The sequence below is a fragment of the Neoarius graeffei genome, chromosome 7, assembly GCF_027579695.1.
Source record: "Neoarius graeffei isolate fNeoGra1 chromosome 7, fNeoGra1.pri, whole genome shotgun sequence".
NCBI lineage: Eukaryota > Metazoa > Chordata > Actinopteri > Siluriformes > Ariidae > Neoarius > Neoarius graeffei.
This window is the reverse complement of record NC_083575.1, coordinates 26699193-26724710: the sequence shown is the minus strand read 5'-3', so window position 1 is coordinate 26724710 and position 25518 is coordinate 26699193. Positions and strand designations below refer to the sequence as shown.

At 41.6% G+C, this 25518-nt stretch overlaps 1 protein-coding gene across 1 annotated transcript in view; it reads right to left on the bottom strand.

Moving 5' to 3' along the window:
- The window catches only part of csmd1a (CUB and Sushi multiple domains 1a), an 800422-nt gene that overhangs the window by 79367 nt on the left and 695537 nt on the right, over nucleotides 1-25518 (bottom strand). Inside the window, exons 47-48 of the mRNA XM_060924925.1 lie at nucleotides 21798-21944; nucleotides 13116-13304 (exon numbers count right to left, since the gene is read on the bottom strand). Of these exons, the coding sequence (XP_060780908.1) occupies nucleotides 13116-13304; nucleotides 21798-21944 (336 nt within the window). The remainder of the gene's footprint in view (nucleotides 1-13115; nucleotides 13305-21797; nucleotides 21945-25518) is intronic.

Genomic DNA, 25518 nt, shown 5'->3' with positions numbered 1-25518 from the left:
TTTAGAATTGACATTTCTGCATAAATATGACCTAAAACATCAGATTTTCACACAAGTCCTAAAAGTAGATAAAGAGAACCCAGTTAAACAAATGAGACAAAAATATTATACTTTTTGTCTCAAGTATACAAAAAAAGGTCTTAAGTATACATCTACTCATTCATTCACCCATGCTGTGCACAAATAAGTGACAAGTGAGAAATGCAAAGTTCAACAAATTACTGCACACTACATCTGCTTGATGCATAACTAAACTTAATTAGAAAGTGTGGTCAGGTCTGAGATAAAAATTGAAGATGCACACAGGCAAACAGATGTTTCATCTGCTGAGGGGAAAAGTGATGGCATCAATTAAAAATGATACTGTGGCAGATCGGATCCTATAAAGGCCATAAAAGGAACAAAAATAAATAAATAATCGTGTCTCAAGTCCTTGCCTTGGCTTCATTGACTTTTGCACTGACTGCAATGAATTGTTCTTGCTGTTTAAAGAAATGATTGGCTTTAAGTATGTCATGTTCTGGCTTTGTGCACTTGCTCTGAAATCAGGGAAGAATATCAAATGCCATAACCTCCAATCCTTTGAATAGTACCTTTCAGTAATTACCCATAATGGCTGTCCCTGCTTGAAACATCAGTTTCAAGCTTCTTGAGCAAAGCAAGCTTGTGATTTTGTTGAGATTAAATGTCCTGAAACAAATTGATGCTTATATTTATTTATTCATATTATATGGACATAAGTGTTTTACTGGGAAGTGCATCACAGATTTGAGTGACATATTGAAATAATATTGGCTGGTGTTGAGTGGTATGTCAGATATACTCCATGCCATTGCTTGCATGATATTGAACGAGTCAAAGAAGAGCATATCGGATATACCACAAAAAAGCCATTATTATCTCATCTCATCTCATTATCTCTAGCCGCTTTATCCTTCTACAGGGTCGCAGGCAAGCTGGAGCCTATCCCAGCTGACTACGGGCAAAAGGCGGGGTACACCCTGGACAAGTCGCCAGGTCATCACAGGGCTGACACATAGACACAGACAACCATTCACACTCACATTCACACCTACGGTCAATTTAGAGTCACCAGTTAACCTAACCTGCATGTCTTTGGACTGTGGGGGAAACCGGAGCACCCAGAGGAAACCCACGCAGACACGGGGAGAACATGCAAAGTCCACACAGAAAGGCCCTCGCCAGCCCCGGGGCTCGAACCCAGGACCTTCTTGCTGTGAGGCGACAGCGCTAACCACTACACCACCGTGCCGCCCGCCATTATTCATTCATCTCATCTCATTATCTCTAGCCACTTTATCCTTCTACAGGGTCGCAGGCAAGCTGGAGCCTATCCCAGCTGACTACGGGCGAAAGGCGGGGTACACCCTGGACAAGTCGCCAGGTCATCACAGGGCTGACACATAGACACAGACAACCATTCACACTCACATTCACACCTACAGTCAATTTAGAGTCACCAGTTAACCTAACCTGCATGTCTTTGGACTGTGGGGAAAACCGGAGCACCCGGAGGAAACCCACGCGGACACGGGGAGAACATGCAAACTCCACACAGAAAGGCCCTCGCCGGCCCCAGGGCTCGAACCCAGGACCTTCTTGCTGTGAGGCGACAGCGCTAACCACTACACCACCGTGCCGCCCCCGCCATTATTATTATTATTATACATACATATATACATACACATTCCTTTCAGATGTTCAGTATGTCTTTCTCTTTCAAAATTCTCTCAAAATCTTCTGTATTTAACTAAGCAAACCTGGCAGCCATGTTTGTTTACAAATTGTCACAGTCACTCTCTAGCATGGAAGTTTTACATCTCTGAGATGTGACATCATGTTGTCTTGACAACCATACCATATCGTAAACCATATCCAACGCTCATTCTTCACTGGGAAGAGTCATGTAATACACATAGAATAAGCGATATGCAAACAATATTGCATGCTATCAAACCAAATGAATGGAACCTGCTGGAAAGGAATAGAATACATGTTTTTATTGCACTGAAAAAGTGTGCTGTACATATAAGCAGGGCTCGAAATTAACTTTTTTTCTTTGTGTCCCCCAGTGGTCCCGAATTCTGTGTTGTATTGTCCCGAATGGAAGCAATAGTGTCCCCATTTTTTTCCTCTCTGAAATAACCAGTGGTTAATATTATCATATGAAGTTACTATTATATTTGTAACTATGTGATTTTGAACCCTTTATATCATTTTTACAATAAGTCACAAGCAATGCCGGGGTGGCCCTATATTTAGCCGGGACCATCCCCGGCCCAAACCATCAATGGTGGCCTGCTTGGAGCATGGGGAAAATAATTTTCACTAATTTTGGTCACTGATCTTATTCTTGCATTAATCATCAATTCAACTGCACTCTGCATTTTCACATGGCAGCCCAGACGCCGACAGCATCGCAGCAGATTAAATAGGCGCTACCAAATAAGGAAATTCTCCCCTCCCCTCTATTGCAGTTGGTTTGGTCCAAGACTCCTCCTCTGTATTGCGGGGAACTTAAACAACATTGGCGCGAAACAGCGCGCGTCAGTGATGGAGGGCAGAAAGAGGCCAGGTGGAACCGAAAGGGCGGAGCTTAAAAAAAGGAAGGAAGTGGCAGCAAAATGTGTCAAATTGACAGATATGTTCTCAAGACCAGCTGGTAGGTTACGAAAGATATGGAGTATGATAACCCTGTTTGTCGATTTTATCAGTCTATGCTAGGCCTATAATGTGTCGATAGTTTGCGATGTCAATTCAGCTTTTTGCTGTCATGTGAAATCTCGCAATTTACACGGTATAGATGTGGTGTATGTCTTAATTCTAAGAAGAACCGGACATTGCTTTAGATCCCAGTTATTAACAATTTTAGATGAACAGGTCCCAAATGTGCTGTTGCGCGTTATTTCCTCATCCAGCCTATTTCATCTCGCTGTCACACCGTGCATTTCCACAGGCGTGCGCACATTGTGGTTATGAACACATAGGCCTAGAAGTCATATTTGATGTTAAATAATTGTTGTTAAATATATAACTTAGAAGAGGTGTATGCGTATGCCAATATTCTAAGCAGAATCGAACACTTGCTTTAGTCTACATTTCATTTAACCATTTTTGAGTTGCCTAATGCGCCCTCGCGCTTTATCTGCCGGTTGCTGAGTACCCAGCATTGTTGATTTGCCATTATTTTCGAGGCGTATGTGGCATGTAATGCACAAGCATTGGTTCAAATGCACGCGAGATGGGTGCTTTCGTTATTTTAAGACTATGTGACTAAAAATGTGTTGTGTAATTCATCTTAAATAACGTGAAACAATCAGCCATACTCGCTGCTTTGCTATTTGGAGTGGCAGTCAGCTGGATTTCGCCCCTGACGTAAAAGTTCATTCCCACACCCGGGCCAAAGATGCCGATTTCTGAAGATGCATGTCCTTTGGATGTGTTTTCAAATATTTTCACGAAGGAACTTTGGGACATGTTGGTGACACAAATAAATGTATATGCGGATTAGACACGCGGCCACACACCATCCAATTTTAAGTGGAGCCCCGTCTCATACTAGATGAAATCGTTCGTCGGTCTCTGCATTACGTTTGTGGTCATTAAACTACCGCGTAATGGAAGTTTTATTAACCCTAAAGTAATGCAGAGAACGACGAACAACATACATTGTCACTACCTGAATTTAAACCAAATAAAAAGCATTGTGAAAGAACAGTTATTTGTTTTATCTTTTTTAATGTACTCAAATTCCTCCTCCATTTCAAAGTGGCCTGAATGTGAATTAAACTCCCGGACTGAAAACAGGGCCCACTCCAGCCCTGGTCACAAGACACAAGTGACACATGTCCTATACATCATCTACTTCAAAATTACAGTTATTGCATTTTCAGTTTATTAAACTTTGGCGATCTCACTGTATGAATAGATACCCGTTTATTTAAAGGGGCCAACTAGCTCATTCAGAAAATGTTTCAACTCCCTACATCTGCAGTACACTTTAGTTGAAAATAAGACCCCTTTTACTGTATGTTCATTTCATCTACTTATACCTTGAACATCTGTTGCCACTTATAAGGCCAACTTATAATTTTCACCATTACCGTTATCCATTTTTATGAACTTTCCGTTATCCATTTTTATGAACTTTCCGTTATCCATTACCGTTATCCATTTTATGAACTTTCCGTTATCCATTTTTATGAACTTTCCGTTATCCATTTTATGAACTTTCCGTTATCCATTACCGTTATCCATTTTATGAACTTTCCGTTATCCATTTTTATGAACTTTCCGTTATCCATTTTATGAACTTTCCGTTATCCATTTTTATGAACTTTCCGTTATCCATTTTATGAACTTTCCGTTATCCATTTTTATGAACTTTCCGTTATCCATTTTATGAACTTTCCGTTATCCATTTTATGAACTTTCCGTTATCCATTTTATGAACTTTCCGTTATCCATTTTATGAACTTTCCGTTATCCATTTTTATGAACTTTCCGTTATCCATTTTTATGAACTTTCCGTTATCCATTTTATGAACTTTCCGTTATCCATTTTATGAACTTTCCGTTATCCATTTTTATGAACTTTCCGTTATCCATTTTATGAACTTTCCGTTATCCATTTTATGAACTTTCCGTTATCCATTTTATGAACTTTCCGTTATCCATTTTATGAACTTTCCGTTATCCATTTTTATGAACTTTCCGTTATCCATTTTATGAACTTTCCGTTATCCATTTTTATGAACTTTCCGTTATCCATTTTTATGAACTTTCCGTTATCCATTTTATGAACTTTCGCTGCCGGGTGCAAATGTTAGCAACATCAGCATAGTGGCAGCAGGTCCGAGCCTAGTTGTGCTGCTGACTGATTAAACTTTCTGAACTAGAAAGACACCAAGAAAACTCACTTATTCTGTTGAACGGTATCTTCCGTCAATATCATCCACATCATTCCTGTTGTATGTTATAACGTGTCTAACAGTGTTCATTCAGTTCATTCAGTTGCTAGCGTTGCCTGCAGACCAGGCGATGACACTTTGGATCCTGAAGGTCCCGGAGACGTTATGTCTGGGCTTTCAGTTTCTTCCCCGCGGTCGGTCCGCTTCAACCACTTCAGCATTTTTGTTCTGGCAAGAGTCGGTGCAGCGTGTGCGGTAGCAATTCCATTCCAAGTCCATATAATGCGGACTCCGGCCGAAGATTCTAGAACAGAATGCGCTGCTCTGTAGCCTACGGATGCAGGTGCATCGAAAGTGTAGCTACTAATGTATTTTTCGCTGTTAACGTTTTAAAATTAAAATTGACAAATTAGGTGAATGTCTACGTATGTGTTACGGCTTTGTAAATAATATTAATGTATAACTTTTTTTCTAGATCTATTTTTTTCCATTGTCCCGGGATTGTCCCAGATATGATAATTTTGTGTCCCGATGACATTTTTTATGGTCCCCGGGACGTCGGGACACCGTTAGTTTCGAGCGCTGCATATAAGGATCTCATATTTCACTCCAATGACGTCACTCCCAGTGTTTTCCCACTGACTCGACGTGTGTTGTCAAAACAGTGAACTGGTTCAGAATTAAAATTCTTTTAATTAACTTGCATATTTTTTGTGGATATATCCAAATATGATAAAGAATGTTACACAGCGATGCGAAGCTATGAAGTTTATTTTCTCGTGTTGAAAACATTTTCACTGGTTCGCTGCTGAAAACTACTGAAAAAGTTAATGCTGACATCTTTCTTGTTGTAGCCAGCATTAACTTTTTCAGCAGTTTGTGCTACAGTGGCTCTTCTGTGGGATTGGACCATAGGGGATAGCTTTCGTCCCCCATACGAATCAGTGAGCCTTCGACACCCATTACCCTGTCGTTGGTTCTCTGGTTGTCATTTTTTGGACCACATTTGGTAGGTACTAACCACTGCATACCAGGAACACCCCACAAGATGTGCCAGGCTTTTTCTTTGTTCATGCAGTCAGCTTCAAACTTTAGTTAAGCTTGAAGGTGTTAATTTTGGAGCAGGGGGTTATTTCTTGGATAGCAGCCTCTTAGGCCCTGTCCACACGGCAACGGATTCAGGTGACTCTGATACAATTGCTTATCGTTTAGGCCTGGCGTCCACACGGCACCGGCGTTTTGGGTGCCCAAAACGCAATCTTTTTGAGAACGGGTTCCAGAGTGGAAAGATCTGGCAACGTTGCCGTTGTGAAGTCGTCTGGATGAGTAGAACGGATTTGTTTACGATGACGTCACAACCACACGACTGTGAGTGCTTCACGCCGGGTAGAAGTGTAACGAACTCGATGCGAATTGTCAACAAATCCTATAACTTGGTTCATGAAATGTGCTTACAAAAAATTTTCACTGTGAATATTTATTGTGTAATGGTACAAAGTGAGAGAGAGAGAGAGAGAGAGAGAGACTCTGCCCTTAGGGCAGAGTCAATCCAGCCAGCAAAAATAGGGAAAAAAAGGTGCGATCTCACCTCTTCAGATGATGGTTTAAGTCCTACAATACATTCCTCAAAAAGGGCGTAGAAGAGCAAATTAATCCATCAACGTGTAGCATTCAATTTATTCCGGACCATTAAAGACGCCGCCTTCCGCGTAGAATCATACGTCATCCTCATCGCCATATTGGATAGGTCAAAGCGGAGAATAAAGATTCATGTGCTGCGTTTAACTGTACCAACAGGTTTACCGTCCAAACGAGATCACATGGGATTACCTTTCACAGGTGAGACTGGAAAAATACTTTTCATTGTATTTGGTCATTATAATGTAATTTTACGAACAGATTTTCCTGACTTTGTGGCTAATATGAAGTCTCGCGCATAATAGTTTATGCGCATGCATCCTTCTTCTATTGTTCTGGTGTCTCCGAAGGGACCGTCTTACAGCGCCCCTAGAGGTGTGGCATGTGTATTGCATCGTTTTCAGCAAGCGTTGCGTTGCCATATGGACCTGATATTTTACTGATCGTTGCCCATTTGCACGCGATATATTTTTAAATAACATCTCGTTGCCGTTGTCGTGTGGATGTAGCCTTAGGCCATGGTGATCTGAACTGTAGACAGTGATCCATCAGCTTCCAGTTCATGGCAGGGCTGTGCCATGGTGGTTCGCAAGTTGTTCCTGACCATCAAAATCAATTTCCTTTCAGCTGAGAGTGACAGTTTGGGTTTTCTTGAAGCAAAGTGGTTTGGCAAAGTGACTACACCTCCCAGGAATTTACAATTGTTTGAACTGATCTTGGAATTTGCAGTTGTTTAGAAATGGCTCCAAGAGACATTCCGGAGTTGTGTATATCTGTGATCCTCTTTCTCAAAACTGCACTGAGCTCCTTGGACTTTCCCATTTTACTGTGTGTTGGTCAATCCAATGAGTGTTGTAATCAAACCCTTTTTATTAAGCTTCTTTGTGCCCATCAGCTGTAGTCAATCATGATCACTAACAGGAAGTTAAGAGACCTCGGCCTTGGCAAGATAAGAGAAATTTTGGAAGTTTCAGCACCTCTGAATTAATAATCTAAGTAAGAGTATGTCAGTTTTTGACCATGTGTATATAATTTTGACCCTGTGTTGATTTCAGAAAACCCAAAGAAAATTTAAACTTGTGCACCAAATTCTAGTGTTTTTTTTTATTAAAGATGTATGCTGTACAATTAATCATTCTACCACAGAAAACAGTTCAAAAAAATTATTGAAAACCCAAATATTGCCATGACATTCATATCCAAGATGACATTCATGTCACTGTATGCAAACTTCTGACCACAACTCTGTACACACACACACACACACACACACACACACTCTTCCACATATGTTGGCACAATTATACATTTTTTATTGGAACTTAAAGGGAAACTTTAGAATTCTGAATTATTTAAAGCAAATAAAGAAAATGTTCAATATCTTGAATATTTAGTGTTCAAGATTCTGCACTATTTCTAGGTCCCTATTTAAATGTAAGCACATTTGGTACAGTGGTGCTTGAAAGTTTGTGAACCCTTTAGAATTTTCTATATTTCCGCATAAATATGACCAAAATCATCATCAGATTTTCACACAAGTCCTAAAAGTAGATAAAGAGAACCCAGTTAAACAAATGAGACAAAAATATTATACTTGATCATTTATTTATTGAGAAAAATGATCCAATATTACATATCTGTGAGTGGCAAAAGTATGTGAACCTCTAGGATTAGCAGTTAATTTGAAGGTGAAATTAGAGTCAGGTGTTTTCAATCAATGAGATGACAATCAGGTGTGAGTGGGCACCCTGTTTTATTTAAAGAACAGGGATCTATCAAAGTCTGATCTTCACAACACATGTTTGTGGAAGTGTATCATGGCATGAACAAAGGAGGAGATTTCTGAGGACCGCAGAAAAAGCATTGTTGATGCTCATCTTGCTGGAAAAGGTTACAAAACCATCTCTAAAGAGTTTGGACTCCACCAATCCATGGTCAGACAGGTTGTGTACAAATGGAGGAAATTCAAGACCATTGTTACCTTCCCCAGGAGTGGTAGACCAACAAAGATCACTCCAAGAGCAAGGCATGTAATAGTCGGCAAGGTCACAAAGGACCCCAGGGTAACTTCTAAGCAACTGAAGGCCTCTCTCTCACATTGGCTAATGTTAATGAGCCCATCATCAAGAGAACACTGAACAACAATACTGTGCATGGCAGGGTTGCGAGGAGAAAGCCACTGCTCTCCAAAAAGAACATTGCTGCTCAGCTGTAGTTTGCTAAAGATCATGTGGACAAGCCAGAAGGCTGTTGGAAAAATGTTTTGTGGACAGATGAGACTAAAATAGAACTTTTTGGTTTAAATGAGAAGCGTTATATTTGGAGAAAGGAAAACACTGCATTCCAGCATAACAACCTTATCCCATCTGTGAAACATGGTGGTGGTAGTATCATGGTTTGGCCTGTTTTGCTGCATCTGGGCCAGGATGGCTTGCCATCATTGATGGAACAATGAATTCTGAATTATACCAGCGAATTCTAAAGGAAAATGTCAGGACATCTGTCCATGAGCTGAATCTCAAGAGAAGGTGGGTCATGCAGCAAGACAATGACCCGAAGCACACAAGTCATTCTACCAAAGAATGGTTAAAGAAGAATAAAGTTAATGTTTTGGAATGGCCAAGTCAAAGTCCTGACCTTAATCCAATCGAAATGTTGTGGAAGAACCTGAAGCGAGCAGTTCATGTGAGGAAACCCACCAACATCCCAGAGTTGAAGCTGTTCTGTATGGAGGAACGGGCTAAAATTCCTCCAAGCCGGTGTGCAGGACTGATCAACAGTTACCGGAAACATTTAGTTGCAGTTATTGCTGCACAAGGGCGTCACACCAGATACTGAAAGCAAAGGTTCACATACTTTTGCCACTCACAGATATGTAATATTGGATCATTTTCCTCAATAAATAAATGACCAGGTACAAACCCGATTCCAAAAAAGTTGGGACAAAGTACAAATTGTAAAGAAAAACGGAATGCAATGATGTGGAAGTTTCAAAATTCCATATTTTATTCAGAATAGAACATAGATGACATATCAAATGTTTAAACTGAGAAAATGTACCATTTAAAGAGAAAAATTAGGTGATTTTAAATTTCATGACAACAACACATCTCAAATAAGTTGGGACAAGGCCATGTTTACCACTGTGAGACATCCCCTTTTCTCTTTACAGCAGTCTGTAAACGTCTGGGGACTGAGGAGACAAGTTGCTCAAGTTTAGGGATAGGAATGTTAACCCATTCTTGTCTAATGTAGGATTCTAGTTGTTCAACTGTCTTACGTCTTTTTTGTCGTATCTTCCATTTTATGATGCGCCAAATGTTTTCTATGGGTGAAAGATCTGGACTGCAGGCTGGCCAGTTCAGTACCCGGACCCTTCTTCTACGCAGCCATGATGCTGTAATTGATGCAGTATGTGGTTTGGCATTGTCATGTTGGAAAATGCAAGGTCTTCCCTGAAAGAGACATCATCTGGATGGGAGCATATGTTGCTCTAGAACCTGGATATACCTTTCAGCATTGATGGTGTCTTTCCAGATGTGTAAGCTGCCCATGCCACATGCACTAATGCAACCCCATACCATCAGAGATGCAGGCTTCTGAACTGAGCGCTGATAACAACTTGGGTCGTCCTTCTCCTCTTTAGTCCAAATGACACGGCGTCCCTGATTTCCATAAAGAACTTCAAATTTTGATTCGTCTGACCACAGAACAGTTTTCCACTTTGCCACAGTCCATTTTAAATGAGCCTTGGCCCAGAGAAGACGTCTGCGCTTCTGGATCATGTTTAGATATGCCTTCTTCTTTGAACTATAGAGTTTTAGCTGGCAATGGCAGATGGCACCGTGAATTGTGTTCACAGATAATATTCTCTGGAAATATTCCTGAGCCCATTTTGTGATTTCCAATACAGAAGCATGCCTGTATGTGATGCAGTGCCGTCTAAGGGCCCGAAGATCACGGGCACCCAGTATGGTTTTCCGGCCTTGACCCTTACGCACAGAGATTCTTCCAGATTCTCTGAATCTTTTGATGATATTATGCACTGTAGATGATGATATGTTCAAACTCTTTGCAATTTTACACTGTCGAACTCCTTTCTGATATTGCTCCACTATTTGTCGGCACAGAATTAGGGGGATTGGTGATCCTCTTCCCATCTTTACTTCTGAGAGCCGCTGCCACTCCAAGATGCTCTTTTTATACCCAGTCATGTTAATGACCTATTGCCAATTGACCTAATGAGTTGCAATTTGGTCTTCCAGCTGTTCCTTTTTTGTACCTTTAACTTTTCCAGCCTCTTATTGCCCCGTTCCAACTTTGAGATGTGTTGCTGTCATGAAATTTCAAATGAGCCAATATTTGGCATGAAATTTCAAAATGTCTCACTTTCGACATTTGATATGTTGTCTATGTTCTATTGTGAATACAATATCAGTTTTTGAGATTTGTAAATTATTGCATTCCGTTTTTATTAACAATTTGTACGTTGTCCCAACTTTTTTGGAATCGGGGTTGTATAATATTTTTTGTCTCATTTGTTTAACTGGGTTCTTTTTATCTACTTTTAGGACTTACGTGAAAATCTGATGATGTTTTAGGTTGTATTTATGCAGAAATATAGAAAATTCTGAAGGGTTCACAAACTTTCAAACACCACTGTAAATTGTCCATGTTACATACATACTGTTTTAGCCAGTTATTTTCTCCAAAATATGTTGAATATGGTATTGTTTTGATTGATAATAAAACCCATCTCCAGACAATTAATGATTACAACCATGTCAGGACGGAACTAAATGCAATAATGGGAAGACCACTTCCATTATAATTCCCTGTAGCCAGCCAGCTGTGAGGGTGAGTGTCTGTCTCTCTCTGTGTGTATGTACATGCATTTCCACATAAGCTACACTTTTTCTCACTAATCTCTATGCAGGCAATTACAACCCCCCCAAGTTTGCACTCATAAGAATCGCATGAAATAATTAACTCTGCATAAATTTCAACCATCTCCAACCTTTATGCAAATATATAACCTTTTTTCCGCTAGCTTGTCCTTTCCGTAATAATTAAACACAGTGACAGTGGCTTGGAGAATGACCGTTTCTGCAAAAGCGGACAGGGAAGACTGCATGACCAGAAAGCAAGAGGAAATGAGGGAAGGACACTGTCACCCAGACTGAAGATTAAAGTAAACATGATCAACAGAGAAGCATGGACAATACAATTAAGACAGGCTCAGGCACAGTTCATATTTCTGTCTCAATCTTGACATTACAGCCAACTCTCAGATGAATGACACTCATGATCTCAGCAAGTGTTTTTTCATTGAAGGATGTAATGGGATGGCCCAAGAGATTGTAGATACTGTCATCTACAATAAGGCTTTACAAGAAAGGTAGCTGAGCCAAGGAACAGGATCACAAATTAATTAGAGGGGACGTATGCATATTTTATTGCCTGTAGACAAGGTTAAGATAGACAAATCCATCTTTCAGGTTCAGAACTGGTCAGGGTGGGGTCATAATCCAGAAAATGACAACCTGTCAGAATATCAGGAATACCACTAGAAAACATTCAAAGCTTCATTGAAACTCAAGATAAAAAGCAGGGACTTTTTTGTACATCAGCTCAAATTGCATAAATTACAGGACAAGCTGAAACCAACTAGTCACAGGTGAAAACAGTGATCAAGACAAGTGCTGCCAGGCAAAACAAACCTCACCCAGCAGCACTTATTTCATACCTATATGTTGATAATGGTAATATTTCTCCATCATCAGCTGTCAGGTTATAGCCCTATGAGAATCCATGACCTTGAGTTTGACATTTCAAAGTCATTCAAAGTTAAAGGTCTTGGTGCCAAACGAAAGTCCGTATGCCACTTCCTATAAGCTGATAAGGGTAAATATCTGTCTGCCATCAACCGTTTTCAAGTTACAGCCCTATGAAAATTCGTGACCTGGAGTTTGACCTTTCAAGGTCACTCAAGGTCAAAGATCATGGTGCCAAATGAAAGCCCCATGGCACTTCCTAGAAGTTGATAAGGGTAAATATCTCTTTACCATCTACCGTTTTCAGGTTACAGCCCTGTGACCTTGAGTTTGACCTACCCTGAAAATTTGAAGTCAATCGGCGCAACCGTCTAGACCAGGGGTGTCCAAACTGATCCATAAAGGGCCGTGTGGCTGCAGGTTTTCATTCCAGCCATGCAGCAGCACCCTGATTTGGCTTATTCAATCAACTGACACACCCACCCTTTAATCAAGGGTGGGTGTGGCTGCAAGTATTTGACTATGTGAAGACAGTTCAGTTGATTGAATGAGCCAAGTCAGGTGTGCTGCTGCATGGCTGGAATGAAAACCTGCAGCCACACGGCCCTTTATGGATCAGTTTGGACACCCCTGGTCTAGACGCTAGATTGTTAACAGACAGACACACAAACAAACAAACTGATTACAATACCTTGCCCCGCTTACTCTGTCGCCGGTGAGATAAAGATGATCAGGTTAGGGCTAAGAAAGAACCAGAATAAGAGGAAGCTACCTTGACAAAGTGGAGGGGGGGCATCCCATTGATAAAGTCCGTTCTGATGCAGTCGGCATGTGGCGTTGTGCTGACCAATAAGCCTGTAGCCTGCGTTACAGTAGTACTGAATCCGGCTGCCCAGCCGCTCTTTCGTCCTGTTGGTGATCCCGCCATTCTTGGGTGGTGTACTTACGCTGCAATATGCCGCTGTGTTTAATTAAAAAAAAACAAAAAACAGTGCTGTATGAGATCATTGCAGGTTAAAACTGCTGAATTAATGCTTAATAAGTACAACACATATCATAAGTACCAACAGACAGAAAACCACTCAACTCCCAAAATGTTTGAGCTTATTTATAAACCATCTTTAATAATATCATTCTGTACCTGCTACAAATTATTTATTTGGTTATGAGATTAAGGACTGCATGACTGGACTATCCTGTGAGTTTAACAGCACAACTCAAATGATTTTTTTGTTAAAACAACAGGACCAGTCCAAAGTTTGGACACACCTCCTCATTCAGAGGTTTTTCTGTATTTTGATGATTTTCTACATTGCAAAACAATACTGAAGACATCAAATTATGCAATAACATCTGGAACATGTATGGAATTATGCAGTAAACAAAAAATTGTTCAAAACAACAAAATATTTTTTGATATTTTAGAGTCTTCAAAGTAGCCACCATTTACCTTGATGCTTTGTACACTATTGGCGTTATCTTAACCAGCTTCATGAGGTAGTCACCTGGAATGCTTTTCAATTAACAGGTGTCTTGTCAAAAGTTAATTAGTGCAATTTCCTGCCTTCTTAATGAGTGTGGCAATGGAGGTGTGGCCAAGCAGCAGTTTGTGAATGGAGGGCGGGGTCGGGGAAGGTAAGTGGCCAAGTCATTACACCTGGTGTCAATTAATATGGATATGTGTGTGTGTGTGTGTGTGTGTTGCAGGGATGGAGCATAAAAGGAGGGGGAAAGCAGAAAAGAGCTGACTCCCAACCAGAATGCATGTATGTATGTGTGGGAGTGAATGGATGAGTCAATAAATAAATAAATAAATATAGAAATAGCACGTGAGTGAAGCTGTAAAGCTCTCTCTCTCTCTCTCTATTTTATATATATATATATATATATATATATATATATATATCTATCTCACAATATATCTCACAATATATATATTTTATATATATATATATATATATATATATATATATATATATAAAGTTTGCAAGAACTTCAGTTCCCGCCTTCTGTGTTTCTGTACTCCACCCACATCAGGAACTCACTACAGTGTACAGTGGTGCCGAAACCCAGGATGAGTACGGAAGGGAACCGCCCCATGGAGTCCTCCACATTTATGGAGCTCGTCCATGCCCTCACTGCTGCCCAGCAGAACCAGCATCAAGTGCTGACTGCCCTCCGGAAGGACCAAGAGCAACGCTTTGAAGTCTTGATGCTGGCGTAGTGGAAAGATCACCAGGCGTTCCGGAATCTGCTGGCGTTGGCAGGGGCATCCACCATTACCACCATGGACTCCCCTCACATCACCCTCATGAAGATGGGCCCGCATGATGAGCCCAAAACCTTCATCGCTCTCTTCGAGCAAGCGGCCCAAGCGTGGGGGTGGCCAATCGAGCAGCTCCCTGCCGGCTCAACTACTCCGACCTCAAGAGGGCCATTTTGCAGCAGGTCAGCCGCTCCCCGGAACAACATCGCCAGCAGTTCTGGAAGCTGACACTGGAGGAGGTCGGCCAACTGTTCGCATTTGGCCAACAACTCCGGGACGCCTGCCGGCGGTGGCTGAGGGCGGAAGACGGCGACGCCAACAGGATCATCAACCTGGTGGCACTGGAACAGTTCATCTCTCGGCTTCTGGAAGGAACAGCAGAATGGGTCCAGTGTCACCGCCTGGCGTTGCTCCAGCGAGCCATCGAGTTGGCGGAGGACCATCTGGCAGTGGTTCCAATGACAGGCGGACGAGATGAAGGCACCTCTCCTCGTTTCTCTTCTCTCCCCCTCTCTCACCCCATTCCCCCACCGCGGAGGTGGGGGCCGACTCCTCCCCAGCCAGCCTCTCGCACCTGTGGTGTCCTCCTGTATCCCTCTTCCATGTCTGTGTCCTTCCCCCTTCAGGTGAGTGATGCCCATAATACCAGTGCAGAGGGAAAGCCTGGGCCGGTATGCTGGCGCGGCGGGGAGCTGGAGCATCTCCAGAATCAGGGCTCTGCAAGGGAGGTGGAAGCTGTGATCCGGCTCCCCAACATGCCAGAGACCGCCCCCGATCGGGTCAGAACATATCGCATACCGGTAAGTGTTCAAGGGGATACATATCATGCTTTGGTGGATTCTGGCTGTAATCAGACCTCAATTCACCAACACCTGGTACAAGGTGAGGCATTGGGGAGAGCACAAGCAGTGAAAGTGTTGTGTGTGCACAGGGATGTTCACAATTATCTCTTAGTGTCTGTCCATATTCTATTCCAGGGCCAAATGCATAGAATAAAGGCAGCGGTTAATCCTTGTCTCACCCACTTGTTGATTTTGGGTACTAATTGGCCCGAGTTTAAAAAGCTGATGGAATATTTAACACGTAGTGGGTCTGGCACTAGGAGGTCACAGGAAGATCCTGGTGTGGCGTTGTCTGGAGAAGCTGTCACAGAGCCGTCTACATCAGCACCACGTCAGAGTAAGGAGCAGCCCGCTCCTCCTCCCTCTCTCACCCACTCCTTGATTTTGGGTACTGATTGGCCTGGGTCTAAAAAGCTGATGGAATATTTAACATGTAGTGGGTCTGGCACTAGTAGGTCACGGGAAGATCCCAGTGTGGCATTGTCTGCAGAAGCTGTCACAGAGCCGTCTACATCAGCACTGCGTCAGAGTGAGGAGCAGCCTGCTCCTCCTCCCTGTCTCGGGGACTCCCTTGAGGATTTCCCATTCGAGCAGTTGTGAGACGAGACTCTGCAACATGCATTTGACCAAGTGAGAGTAATCAATGGTCAAACTCTTCAGCCAAGTGCGACACCGGCCTTCCCTTATTTTGCTATTATTAAAGATAGATTGTACCGAGTGATGCGGGACACTCAAACTGGGGAACGAATAACGCAATTATTAATCCCAAAGAGCCGTAGGGAACTTGTATTCCATGCGGCTCATTTTAATCCCATGGCTAGACACTTAGGACAAGATAAAACACTAGCCTGAATAATGGCCCAGTTCTGTTGGCCAGGGATTTGTGGGGATGTCCGTCGGTGGTGTGTGGCATGCCGTGAATGCCAATTAGTAAAGCCCGTGGCCACTCCAAAAGCACCTTTACACCCTCTCCCTTTAATCGAGACCCCGTTTGAGCAAATTGGGATGGATCTCGTCGGGCCATTAGATTGGTCAGCACGAGGATATCACTTTATTTTAGTTCTGGTGGACTATGCAACTTGATATCCGGAAGCAGTGCCTCTCCGCAATATCTCAGCACACAGTATTGAAGAGGCATTCTTCTGTATTTTCTCCCAGGTCGGGATTCTGAAAGAAATCCTGACAGACCAAGGCTCATGCACACTGCACGAACTGTATGGGTTACTGGGTATTAAGTCTATCCACACCAGTGTCTGTCACCCACAAACGGATGGCTTAGTGGAGCCTTTTAACCAAACCCTGAAAAACAATCCGGATATTTGTAAGTGAAGATGCACGTAATTGGGATAAGTGGCTCGAGCCCCTGTTATTTGCAGTACGAGAGGTCCCGCAAGCCTCCACGGGGTTTTCTCCATTTTAATTATTATATGGGTGTAAGCCGCGTGGCATTTTGGATGTGCTACGAGAAAATTGGGAGGAGGGACCTTCGCCTAGCAAAAACGAAATTCAGTACGTTCTTGACTTGCGCGCAGAACTCCACACCCTCACGTACCTAACCCAGGAGAATCTGCGGCAGGCACAAGAATGTCAAATCCAGCTGTATGACAGGGGCATGCACCTTAGAGAGTTCACGCTGGGAGACAAAGTACTCATATTATTGCCCATGTCGAGTTCTAAATTAATCGCCAAGTGGCAAGGGCCCTTCGAGGTCACATGGTGAGTCGGGGACGTTGACTAAGAGGTGAGGTGAACGGAGGTGGCCAAGTTGCAAAAGGAATTTTCTGACGTGTTCTCGCCCCTTCTCGGTCGTACCCACCTCATAGAACATCACATCGAAACGCCCCCGGGGGTGGTAGTGCGTAGCCGCCCTTACCGCTTGTCCGAACATAAGAAAAAGGTGGCCGTGCTCAAAATGGGCATAATCGAGGAGTCCCACAGTGACTGGAGCAGCCCAGTGGTCCTGATTCCCAAGACCGACGGGTCGGTCCGGTTCTGTGTGGACTATAGAAAAGTCAATGCGGTGTCTAAATTTGGCGCATACCCAATGCCTCGCATTGATGAGTTGCTTGATTGGTTAGGCGCTGCTCGCTTTTATTCGACACTGGATCTAACAAAGGGATATTGGCAGATCCCCTTGACTCCTCTATCCCGAGAGAAAACGACCTTTTCCACACCGTTTGGATTACACCAATTTGTCACGCTCCCTTTTGGGTTATTTGGGGTGCCCGCTATGTTCCAGTGGCTCATGGACAGGGTCCTCCACCCTCACGTTGCCTACGTGGCCGCATATCTAGATGATATAATAATCTACAGCCATGATTGGCCACGGCACTTGGAACATCTGAGGGCTGTTCTAAAGTCACTGAGGTGTGTGGGCCTCACAGCTAACCCGAAAAAGTGTGCAATTGGGCAGGTGGAAGTACGGTATCTGGGGTTCCACTTGAGTCATGGGCAGGTGCATCCCCAAATTAACAAGACTGCAGTGATTGCGGCCTGCCTGAGGCCCAAGACCAAAAGGGAGGTGAGATGGTTCCTGGGGCTGGCTGGCTATTATCGTAGGTTTATACCTAATTATTCGGATGTCACCAGTCCATTAACCAAGCTCACTAAACAGGGGGCTCCAGATCCGGTCCAGTGGACGAAGCAATGTCAACAGGCTTTCTCTGAGGTAAAAGCTGCACTGTGTGGGGGGCCACTTTTGGACTCCCCTGACTTCTTTCTCCCCTTTACTTTGCAGACTGACGCATCGAACAGAGGACTGGGGGCTGTTTTGTCCCAGAAGGTGGAGGGTGAGGAGCTCCCCATGCTGTACATCAGTCGTAAACCTCGATGCGTGAAAGCAAATACAGCACCATCAAGAAGGAGTGTCTTGCAATCAAGTGAGCGGTCCTTGCCCTCTTATACTACCTGCTGGGGTGCCCTTTCACTCTCTGCTTGGACCATGCACCTCTCCAGTGGCTCCACTGCATGAAGGATGCCAATGCCCGGATCACCCATTGGTATCTTGCCCTCCAGCCATTTAAGTTCGAGGTGGTCCACAGGCCGGGAGCGCAGATGGTGGTGGCAGATTTCCTATCCCATCGGGGGGGTTAGTCTGCTTCAGGCCGGACAGCTCCCTGGACTGAGTCGGGCGGTGGGGGTATGTGGCAACGGGGGCATGGCCAAGCAGCAGTTTGTGAATGGGTGGTGGGGTCGGGGAAGGTAAGTGGCTAAGTCATTACTCCTGGTATCAATTAATGCGTGTGTGTGTGTGTGTTTGTTGCAGGGATGGAGCATAAAACGAGGGGGAAAGCAGAGAAGAGCTGACTCCCAACCAGAATGCAAGTATGTGTGTGTGGGAGTGAATGGATGAGTCAATAAATAAATATAGAAATAGCATGTGAGTGAAGCTGAAAATGCAAGAGCTTCAGTTCCCGCCTGCTGTGCTTCTGTACTCCACCCACATCAGGGATTCACTACAATGAGTTTGAGATCAAACAGTAAATAGTAAATAATAAAAATACAGTAAATAGCCCTTTTCCACAACTGTAGTAATCCATATTATATCAATAACTGCTCAACTAAGTAAAGAGAAATGACATGAAGTGACTTTTAACCACTGAATTAGAAAGTGAGTCCAAACTTTTGTCTGGTACTGTACATGCTTATGAACTGATGCATATTGGTGTGAAATTAAAGGCTCTGGGAAACTTGGAGCAAATTTTACGTCAGAAAACTGAAATCAAGTACAACATTACACTAACTAAGCTGTTGTGTTTTTCCCAGTCTTGGCACAGAGTGACGAGACGTCATACCAAAATCTCATGCAGCATGGTCTTCTAATTTTCTTTGATAAAAAGCCCAATGGAGTGTTTAAAATAGAAAGAAAATCCCCCACAGAAGGAGCTGAGCCTCTGCTCCTACCAGAGTTTGGTAAAGATAAAATGAGATAGACATGCATTATAGATGGTAGCTGTTTGGAGGCCTTCCTATATTATATTTTATTGGGGCTGCTGAACCTCTATGGAAAATTAACTGCTTCCTATAGTGAAATTATAGTTGTTACCCACCTCCCATTCCTTTAAAGTATGATTAGGTACAGTATATTAGGCATATCAGACTCTCGCTAGCCGTGCTGTGAAAATTGTCCATGCAGACGCTCATTTAAGTTTACAAATCTGTCATTGCTTAACTCTTGAAGATTTTCTATCGTCAATACTATCATTAAAAAGCTTATAATCTCTGCTTTCCAAAGAAATTGATCTCATTAAGTTCTGTTCAGTACTTTGGGAGTAACAGCAGGTTGAATTTGGTACAACAGAGTTCACTCTGCTCGCGTGACGTCGGGAAACTGATGATGCTTTTTGAGTCACGGGAAAGCGATCAGGCTCCCTCAGTGTCTTTCTCTGTCTCTCCTGATTGGTTTCTGACTGGATTACTCGTGAATATCAATCACATAACTTTTATAGAGATGTTCTCTCACTCTCACTGTTTCTGATGACGTATTCAGCAAAATTTTCCATCTGCTAGTTTTGATGTTATGATTCACAGGAGACTCTGAAGTGAGTTTTCATAGCTTTACCTATTTTTTTTTTCAAATCAAACTGATTCATGTAAATAAATAACTATTTTAGAATATAGCTGTAGTTGTTTTGATGAAAAATATTGAGATCTTAGTGGTTGCAATGAGATTAAAAAAAAAACAGAAGTCAGAATGTGAACATCAATTTCAGTTCAATCAGTTGGAAGTGTTTATTGGATGTGGATCACACTTTTTTTTAGTTTAGCCTTGAAAGCTGTCAATTTTAATCAAAATAATAATTTATATTCTTTCATATCAACACTAGTAGGCCCTACATTTGAGAAATACAAAGGCCTACAGAGCACAAAGAGGATATTAGGAATAATCCTTTATTACTTTTCTATTGAGTTTACTGATTTAACGCTTTAACCTAATTAGCATAAATACTAATTAAATACTAATTTGGATAATTAGTTTTTACTAATGTTTCCAACTTTGTATTCAGTATACAACCATATACTGTATGTGCCTGCCAATTTCCATGTAAATATCTTGAAAAATAAAAAGTTATTAAGAAAAAACATTTGATCTCATTCATTAATAAGGCCCATTTTGGACCATGTGATCCGAATACATAATATTATGGCAGTTTTCTAAAAAATTAAGCTGTTTTTTTCAGTCTTCGATTTGTAATATCTCAAGAACGGATAAACATATTTTAATTCTGTCAAAAGTATGTGGTTTTCATTCAAATATGAATTCAATGATAGCAGTTTCAAGCAATTTGGGTTGAATTTTTCACCTGATATGCCTCAGTATACAGGAACATTTTTTTTTTAAGTTTGAAATGACCAAAGTAAAAAAAGAGAAATGGTCAGAGAGAGAGAGAGAGAGAGAGAGAGAGAGAACGTTTGTATGTGTATGAAAAGGGGAAAAGGGAATTAATCACTGCCACCAGCCACTGCACATTATATATCAGGTTTGGCCATTGGTCAAAATGTCAGTTTGAGATATGAGGCACAGAAACTATTTAGCGAAAATCATTACAGCATCTTTGACCTCTGTTATGCCAGGCTGACTCAGTGGTACCCAGAAGGTAGAAAGCATCTGTTCCTACACTAATGAGTGCTAACTTTAATAATAATAATAATAATAAAGTTGACGGGCGGCACGGTGGTGTAGTGGTTAGCGCTGTCGCCTCACAGCAAGAAGGTCCTGGGTTCGAGCCCCGGGGCCGGCGAGGGCCTTTCTGTGTGGAGTTTGCATGTTCTCCCCGTGTCCGCGTGGGTTTCCTCCGGGTGCTCCGGTTTCCCCCACAGTCCAAAGACATGCAGGTTAGGTTAACTGGTGACTCTAATTGACCGTAGGTGTGAATGTGAGTGTGAATGGTTGTCTGTGTCTATGTGTCAGCCCTGTGATGACCTGGCGACTTGTCCAGGGTGTACCCCGCCTTTCGCCCGTAGTCAGCTGGGATAGGCTCCAGCTTGCCTGCGACCCTGTAGAAGGATAAAGCGGCTAGAGATAATGAGATGAGATGACAATAAAGTTGACTTTCTTGCCTTCTCTGACCCAAAACTACATCCAGTGTAACAGTATGGGAGGACTTACTCAGTAATCCTGTGACTACCTGACACTAAAGGCTGAAAGAAAGAAAGATACAAACAAAAAAACAGAATATACTATCCACTGTTGGCATTTTACATTTCAGTTGCACGGACCACTAGCAGACTGTTTTGAAGTAAATACGACTTCAGCGTAATGATCAAACTGCAAGGCATCTTGGATTCTAAAAACGCACATTGTTGGGTATAAAAAAATATGAAACGGTATAAATGATGCACAAACCTGTGTAACGTATTTTGAACCCCCTCTTGTTGGTAGCATGATCAGTTGACCATCGAAGATAAAGCTGGTTAGTTTTGCTTGTAAAGTTCAGTTGTGTTGAGTGGTTTCCACTAAGTGCCACCAGTAATGGACTTTGTCCAGATGGCCCTGGGAAACAAAAAGGAAACACCAGCAACAAAATAAAACTGAATATTTCAAACATGAGACACTCATGGCCACAGCATTACAGACTGAAACTTAATGTTATGCAGTTATGTAACTGTATTAACCCTTTGATGCAAAACATGGGTCAAAAGTGACCAGGCTGAGTTTTTAATCTTCTATATCTTTGCAATAAATTAATTAATTCCATCATTCAGTATTCAAAGTATTCCTCAATTAACTTGTTTTTGATCATCATACATCCTTATTTTATTTTTTCCTTTCTTACTTTTTGAATAAAAACCCTTTTTGTATCACTACCCTTCTAATGCACAACATGGGTCAAAAACGACCTGCATTCATTTTCCAGGTTATTTCATGTATGGCTGAGTGTTTCTATGATATACTTTTGAAATAAATTCATTTTGTCATTTACTTTTCCAAATATGCAGTAAATATCTTGTTTTTGTTTAGCACAAATCATCATTTTTATTTTTCCTTTCTTAAGTTATGAACAAGCACAGCTTTTGTAATTCTACATCAAGTTTACACACATGGGTCAGAAACGACCCGCATGCATTTACTCCAGCGTTTGGTGGGAACTGTGAATTGTGCTTGTGTCAGACATTTCACAGCTCAGCACAGCGCCCTTTACCCATCTAATACATGTATGTTTTTCAATTGTTCTAACGTTACCTTAGAAAAAAAATTGATGTTTAGGTTACCTTGAGAGTGAGTAGATTACTTGTCAGAAAGTTACAAGTAATTACTATTAGCTACCGAGCTGTTGACATATTCTACTTTAGTTAGCTAATTTTATTGTAGTTGGCTTAGCTACAGTGGTGCTTGAAAGTTTGTGAACCCTTTAGAATTTTCTATATTTCTGCATAAATATGACCTAAAACATCATCAGATTTTCACACAAGTCCTAAAAGTAGATAAAGAGAACCCAGTTAAACAAATGAGACAAAAATATTATACTTGGTCATTTATTTATTGAGGAAAATCATCCAATATTACATATCTGTGAGTGGCAAAAGTATGTGAACCTCTAGGATTAGCAGTTAATTTGAAGGTGAAATTAGAGTCAGGTGTTTTCAATCAATGGGATGACAATCAGGTGTGAGTGGGCACCCTGTTTTATTTAAAGAACAGGGATCTATCAAAGTCTGATCTTCACAACACATGTTTGTGGAAGTGTATCATGGCACGAACAAAGGAGATTTCTGAGGATCTCAGAAAAAGCATTGTTGGTGCTCATCTGGCTGGAAAAAGGTTACAAAACCATCTCTAAAGAATTTGGACTCCAGCAATCCACAGTCAGACAGATTGTGTACAAATGGAGGAAATTCAAGACCATTCTCCCTCCCCAGGAGTGGTCGACCAACAAAGATCACTTCAAGAGCAAGGCGTGTAATAGTCGGCGAGGTCAGAAAGGACCCCAGGGTAACTTCTAAGCAACTGAAGGCCTCTCTCACATTGGCTAATGTTAATGTTCATGAGTCCACCATCAGGAGAACACTGAACAACAATGGTGTGCATGGTAGGGTTGCAAGGAGAAAGCCACTGCTCTCCAAAAAGAATATTGCTGCTCGTCTGCAGTTTGCTAAAGATCACGTGGACAAGCCAGAAGGCTGTTGGGAAAATGTTTTGTGGACGGATGAGACCAAAATAGAACTTTTTGGTTTAAATGAGAAGCGTTATATTTGGAGAAAGGAAAACACTGCATTCCAGCATAAGAACCTTATCCCATTTGTGAAACATGGTGGTGGTAGTATCATGGTTTGGGCTTGTTTTGCTGCATCTGGGCCAGCCGACTTGCCATCATTGATGGAACAATGAATTCTGAATTATACAAGTGAATTCTAAATTAAAATGTCAGGACATCTGTCCATGAACTGACTCTCAAGAGAAGGTGGGTCATGCAGCAAGACAACGACCCTAAGCACACAAGTCACTCTACCAAAGAATGGTTAAAGAAGAATAAAGTTAATGTTTTGGAATGGCCAAGTCAAAGTCCTGGCCTTAATCCAATGGAAATGTTGTGGAAGGACCTGAAGCGAGCAGTTCATATGAGTAAACCCACCAACATCCCAGAGTTGAAGCTGTTCTGTACGGAGGAACGAGCTAAAATTCCTCCAAGCCGGTGTGCAGGACTGATCAACAGTTACTGGAAACGTTTAGTTGCAGTTATTGCTGCACAAGGGGTTCACACCAGATACTGAAAGCAAAGGTTCACGTACTTTTGCCATTCACAGATATGCAATATTGGATCATTTTCCTCAATAAATTAATGACTAAGTATAATATTTTTGTTTCATTTGTTTAACTGGGTTCTCTATCTACTTTTAGGGCTTGTGTGAAAATCTGATGATGTTTTAGGTCATACTTATGCAGAAATATAGAAAATTCTAAAGGGTTCACAAACTTTCAAGCGCCACTGTAACTACATAGTTAATAAATAAATAACTGGCCCCATTCACTGCTAAAGTAATTACTTGAAACAAATGATTATTATAGTATTAAGACATTTAATTTTAAATCACACTTGGATGACCCATGTGTAGTAATATAAAAAGTATTTTTGTTCATAAAGTAGGAAAGAAAAAATTAAATTAATGATTTGTGGTAATTAAAAACAAGATATTTAAAGAATACTTGGAATTTTCAATCATAAAATAAATTGATTTCAAAAGATAGAGCGAAGAAAAACTCTCAGTGAGCATGAAATAACCTGGCAAATGAATGCGGGTCATTTTTGACCTATGTTGTGCATTAGAAGGGGTGTGCATATGTTTTGCATCAAAGGGTTAATAGTGTGGCATGTTATTGTTCTAAATTTTTTAAATTTGTCTTAATGGAATTCATTGATAAATACATAGACTTGACTGCATAGCAGTGAGACTTTTACACACTGCGTTACACTTATGTCACATGGTTTACTTCATTTTAATATATACACATTGAGAGCTCCTTAATAGGTGGGTTGCATCTGACATCACATCCACCTCATTAGATATGCAAGACATGAAGTGGTGGTCAGCTGAACTCACTGTTCACAAAACATTACTTTCACTGAGGCACCTTGTTAGTCATTAAAATGTCCTACGATTGCGTTGTTTTGCGCTGTTCGAATCAATGAAACCATGAAACTGATAAATGCTTCTTCCGGGTTCCCCGTGAAGCGATAAAGGGTGAAAGAGCAAAGTATTTTCCCAAAAGCTGATGAAAAAGGTGGCTTTCAACCTCAAATAGAGCAGAGTAGAAGAACGCTCGAGTTTACAGTGATCACTTCGGGAATGGTTTGTAAATTCCTCTGGATTCGCAAATCACTTTTCTCACCACTTTCTGTTATTTCGTGATGTTTTGAAGTTCAGGAGACACTTCAGTCCTCAGATGTATTTTTGATAACTGTTTGATCATGGTCACCATATTGTAAACTAACGCGTATGTTTTCACTTTATTTATCGGGATGTTTGAGCGATCTTTACAAGGACGATGATGTAGATTGGGCTCCTACACTGAATTCGAGAGAGAAGATAATCGAGACGATCCACGGAAACACAAAAGCAGAGCTCAC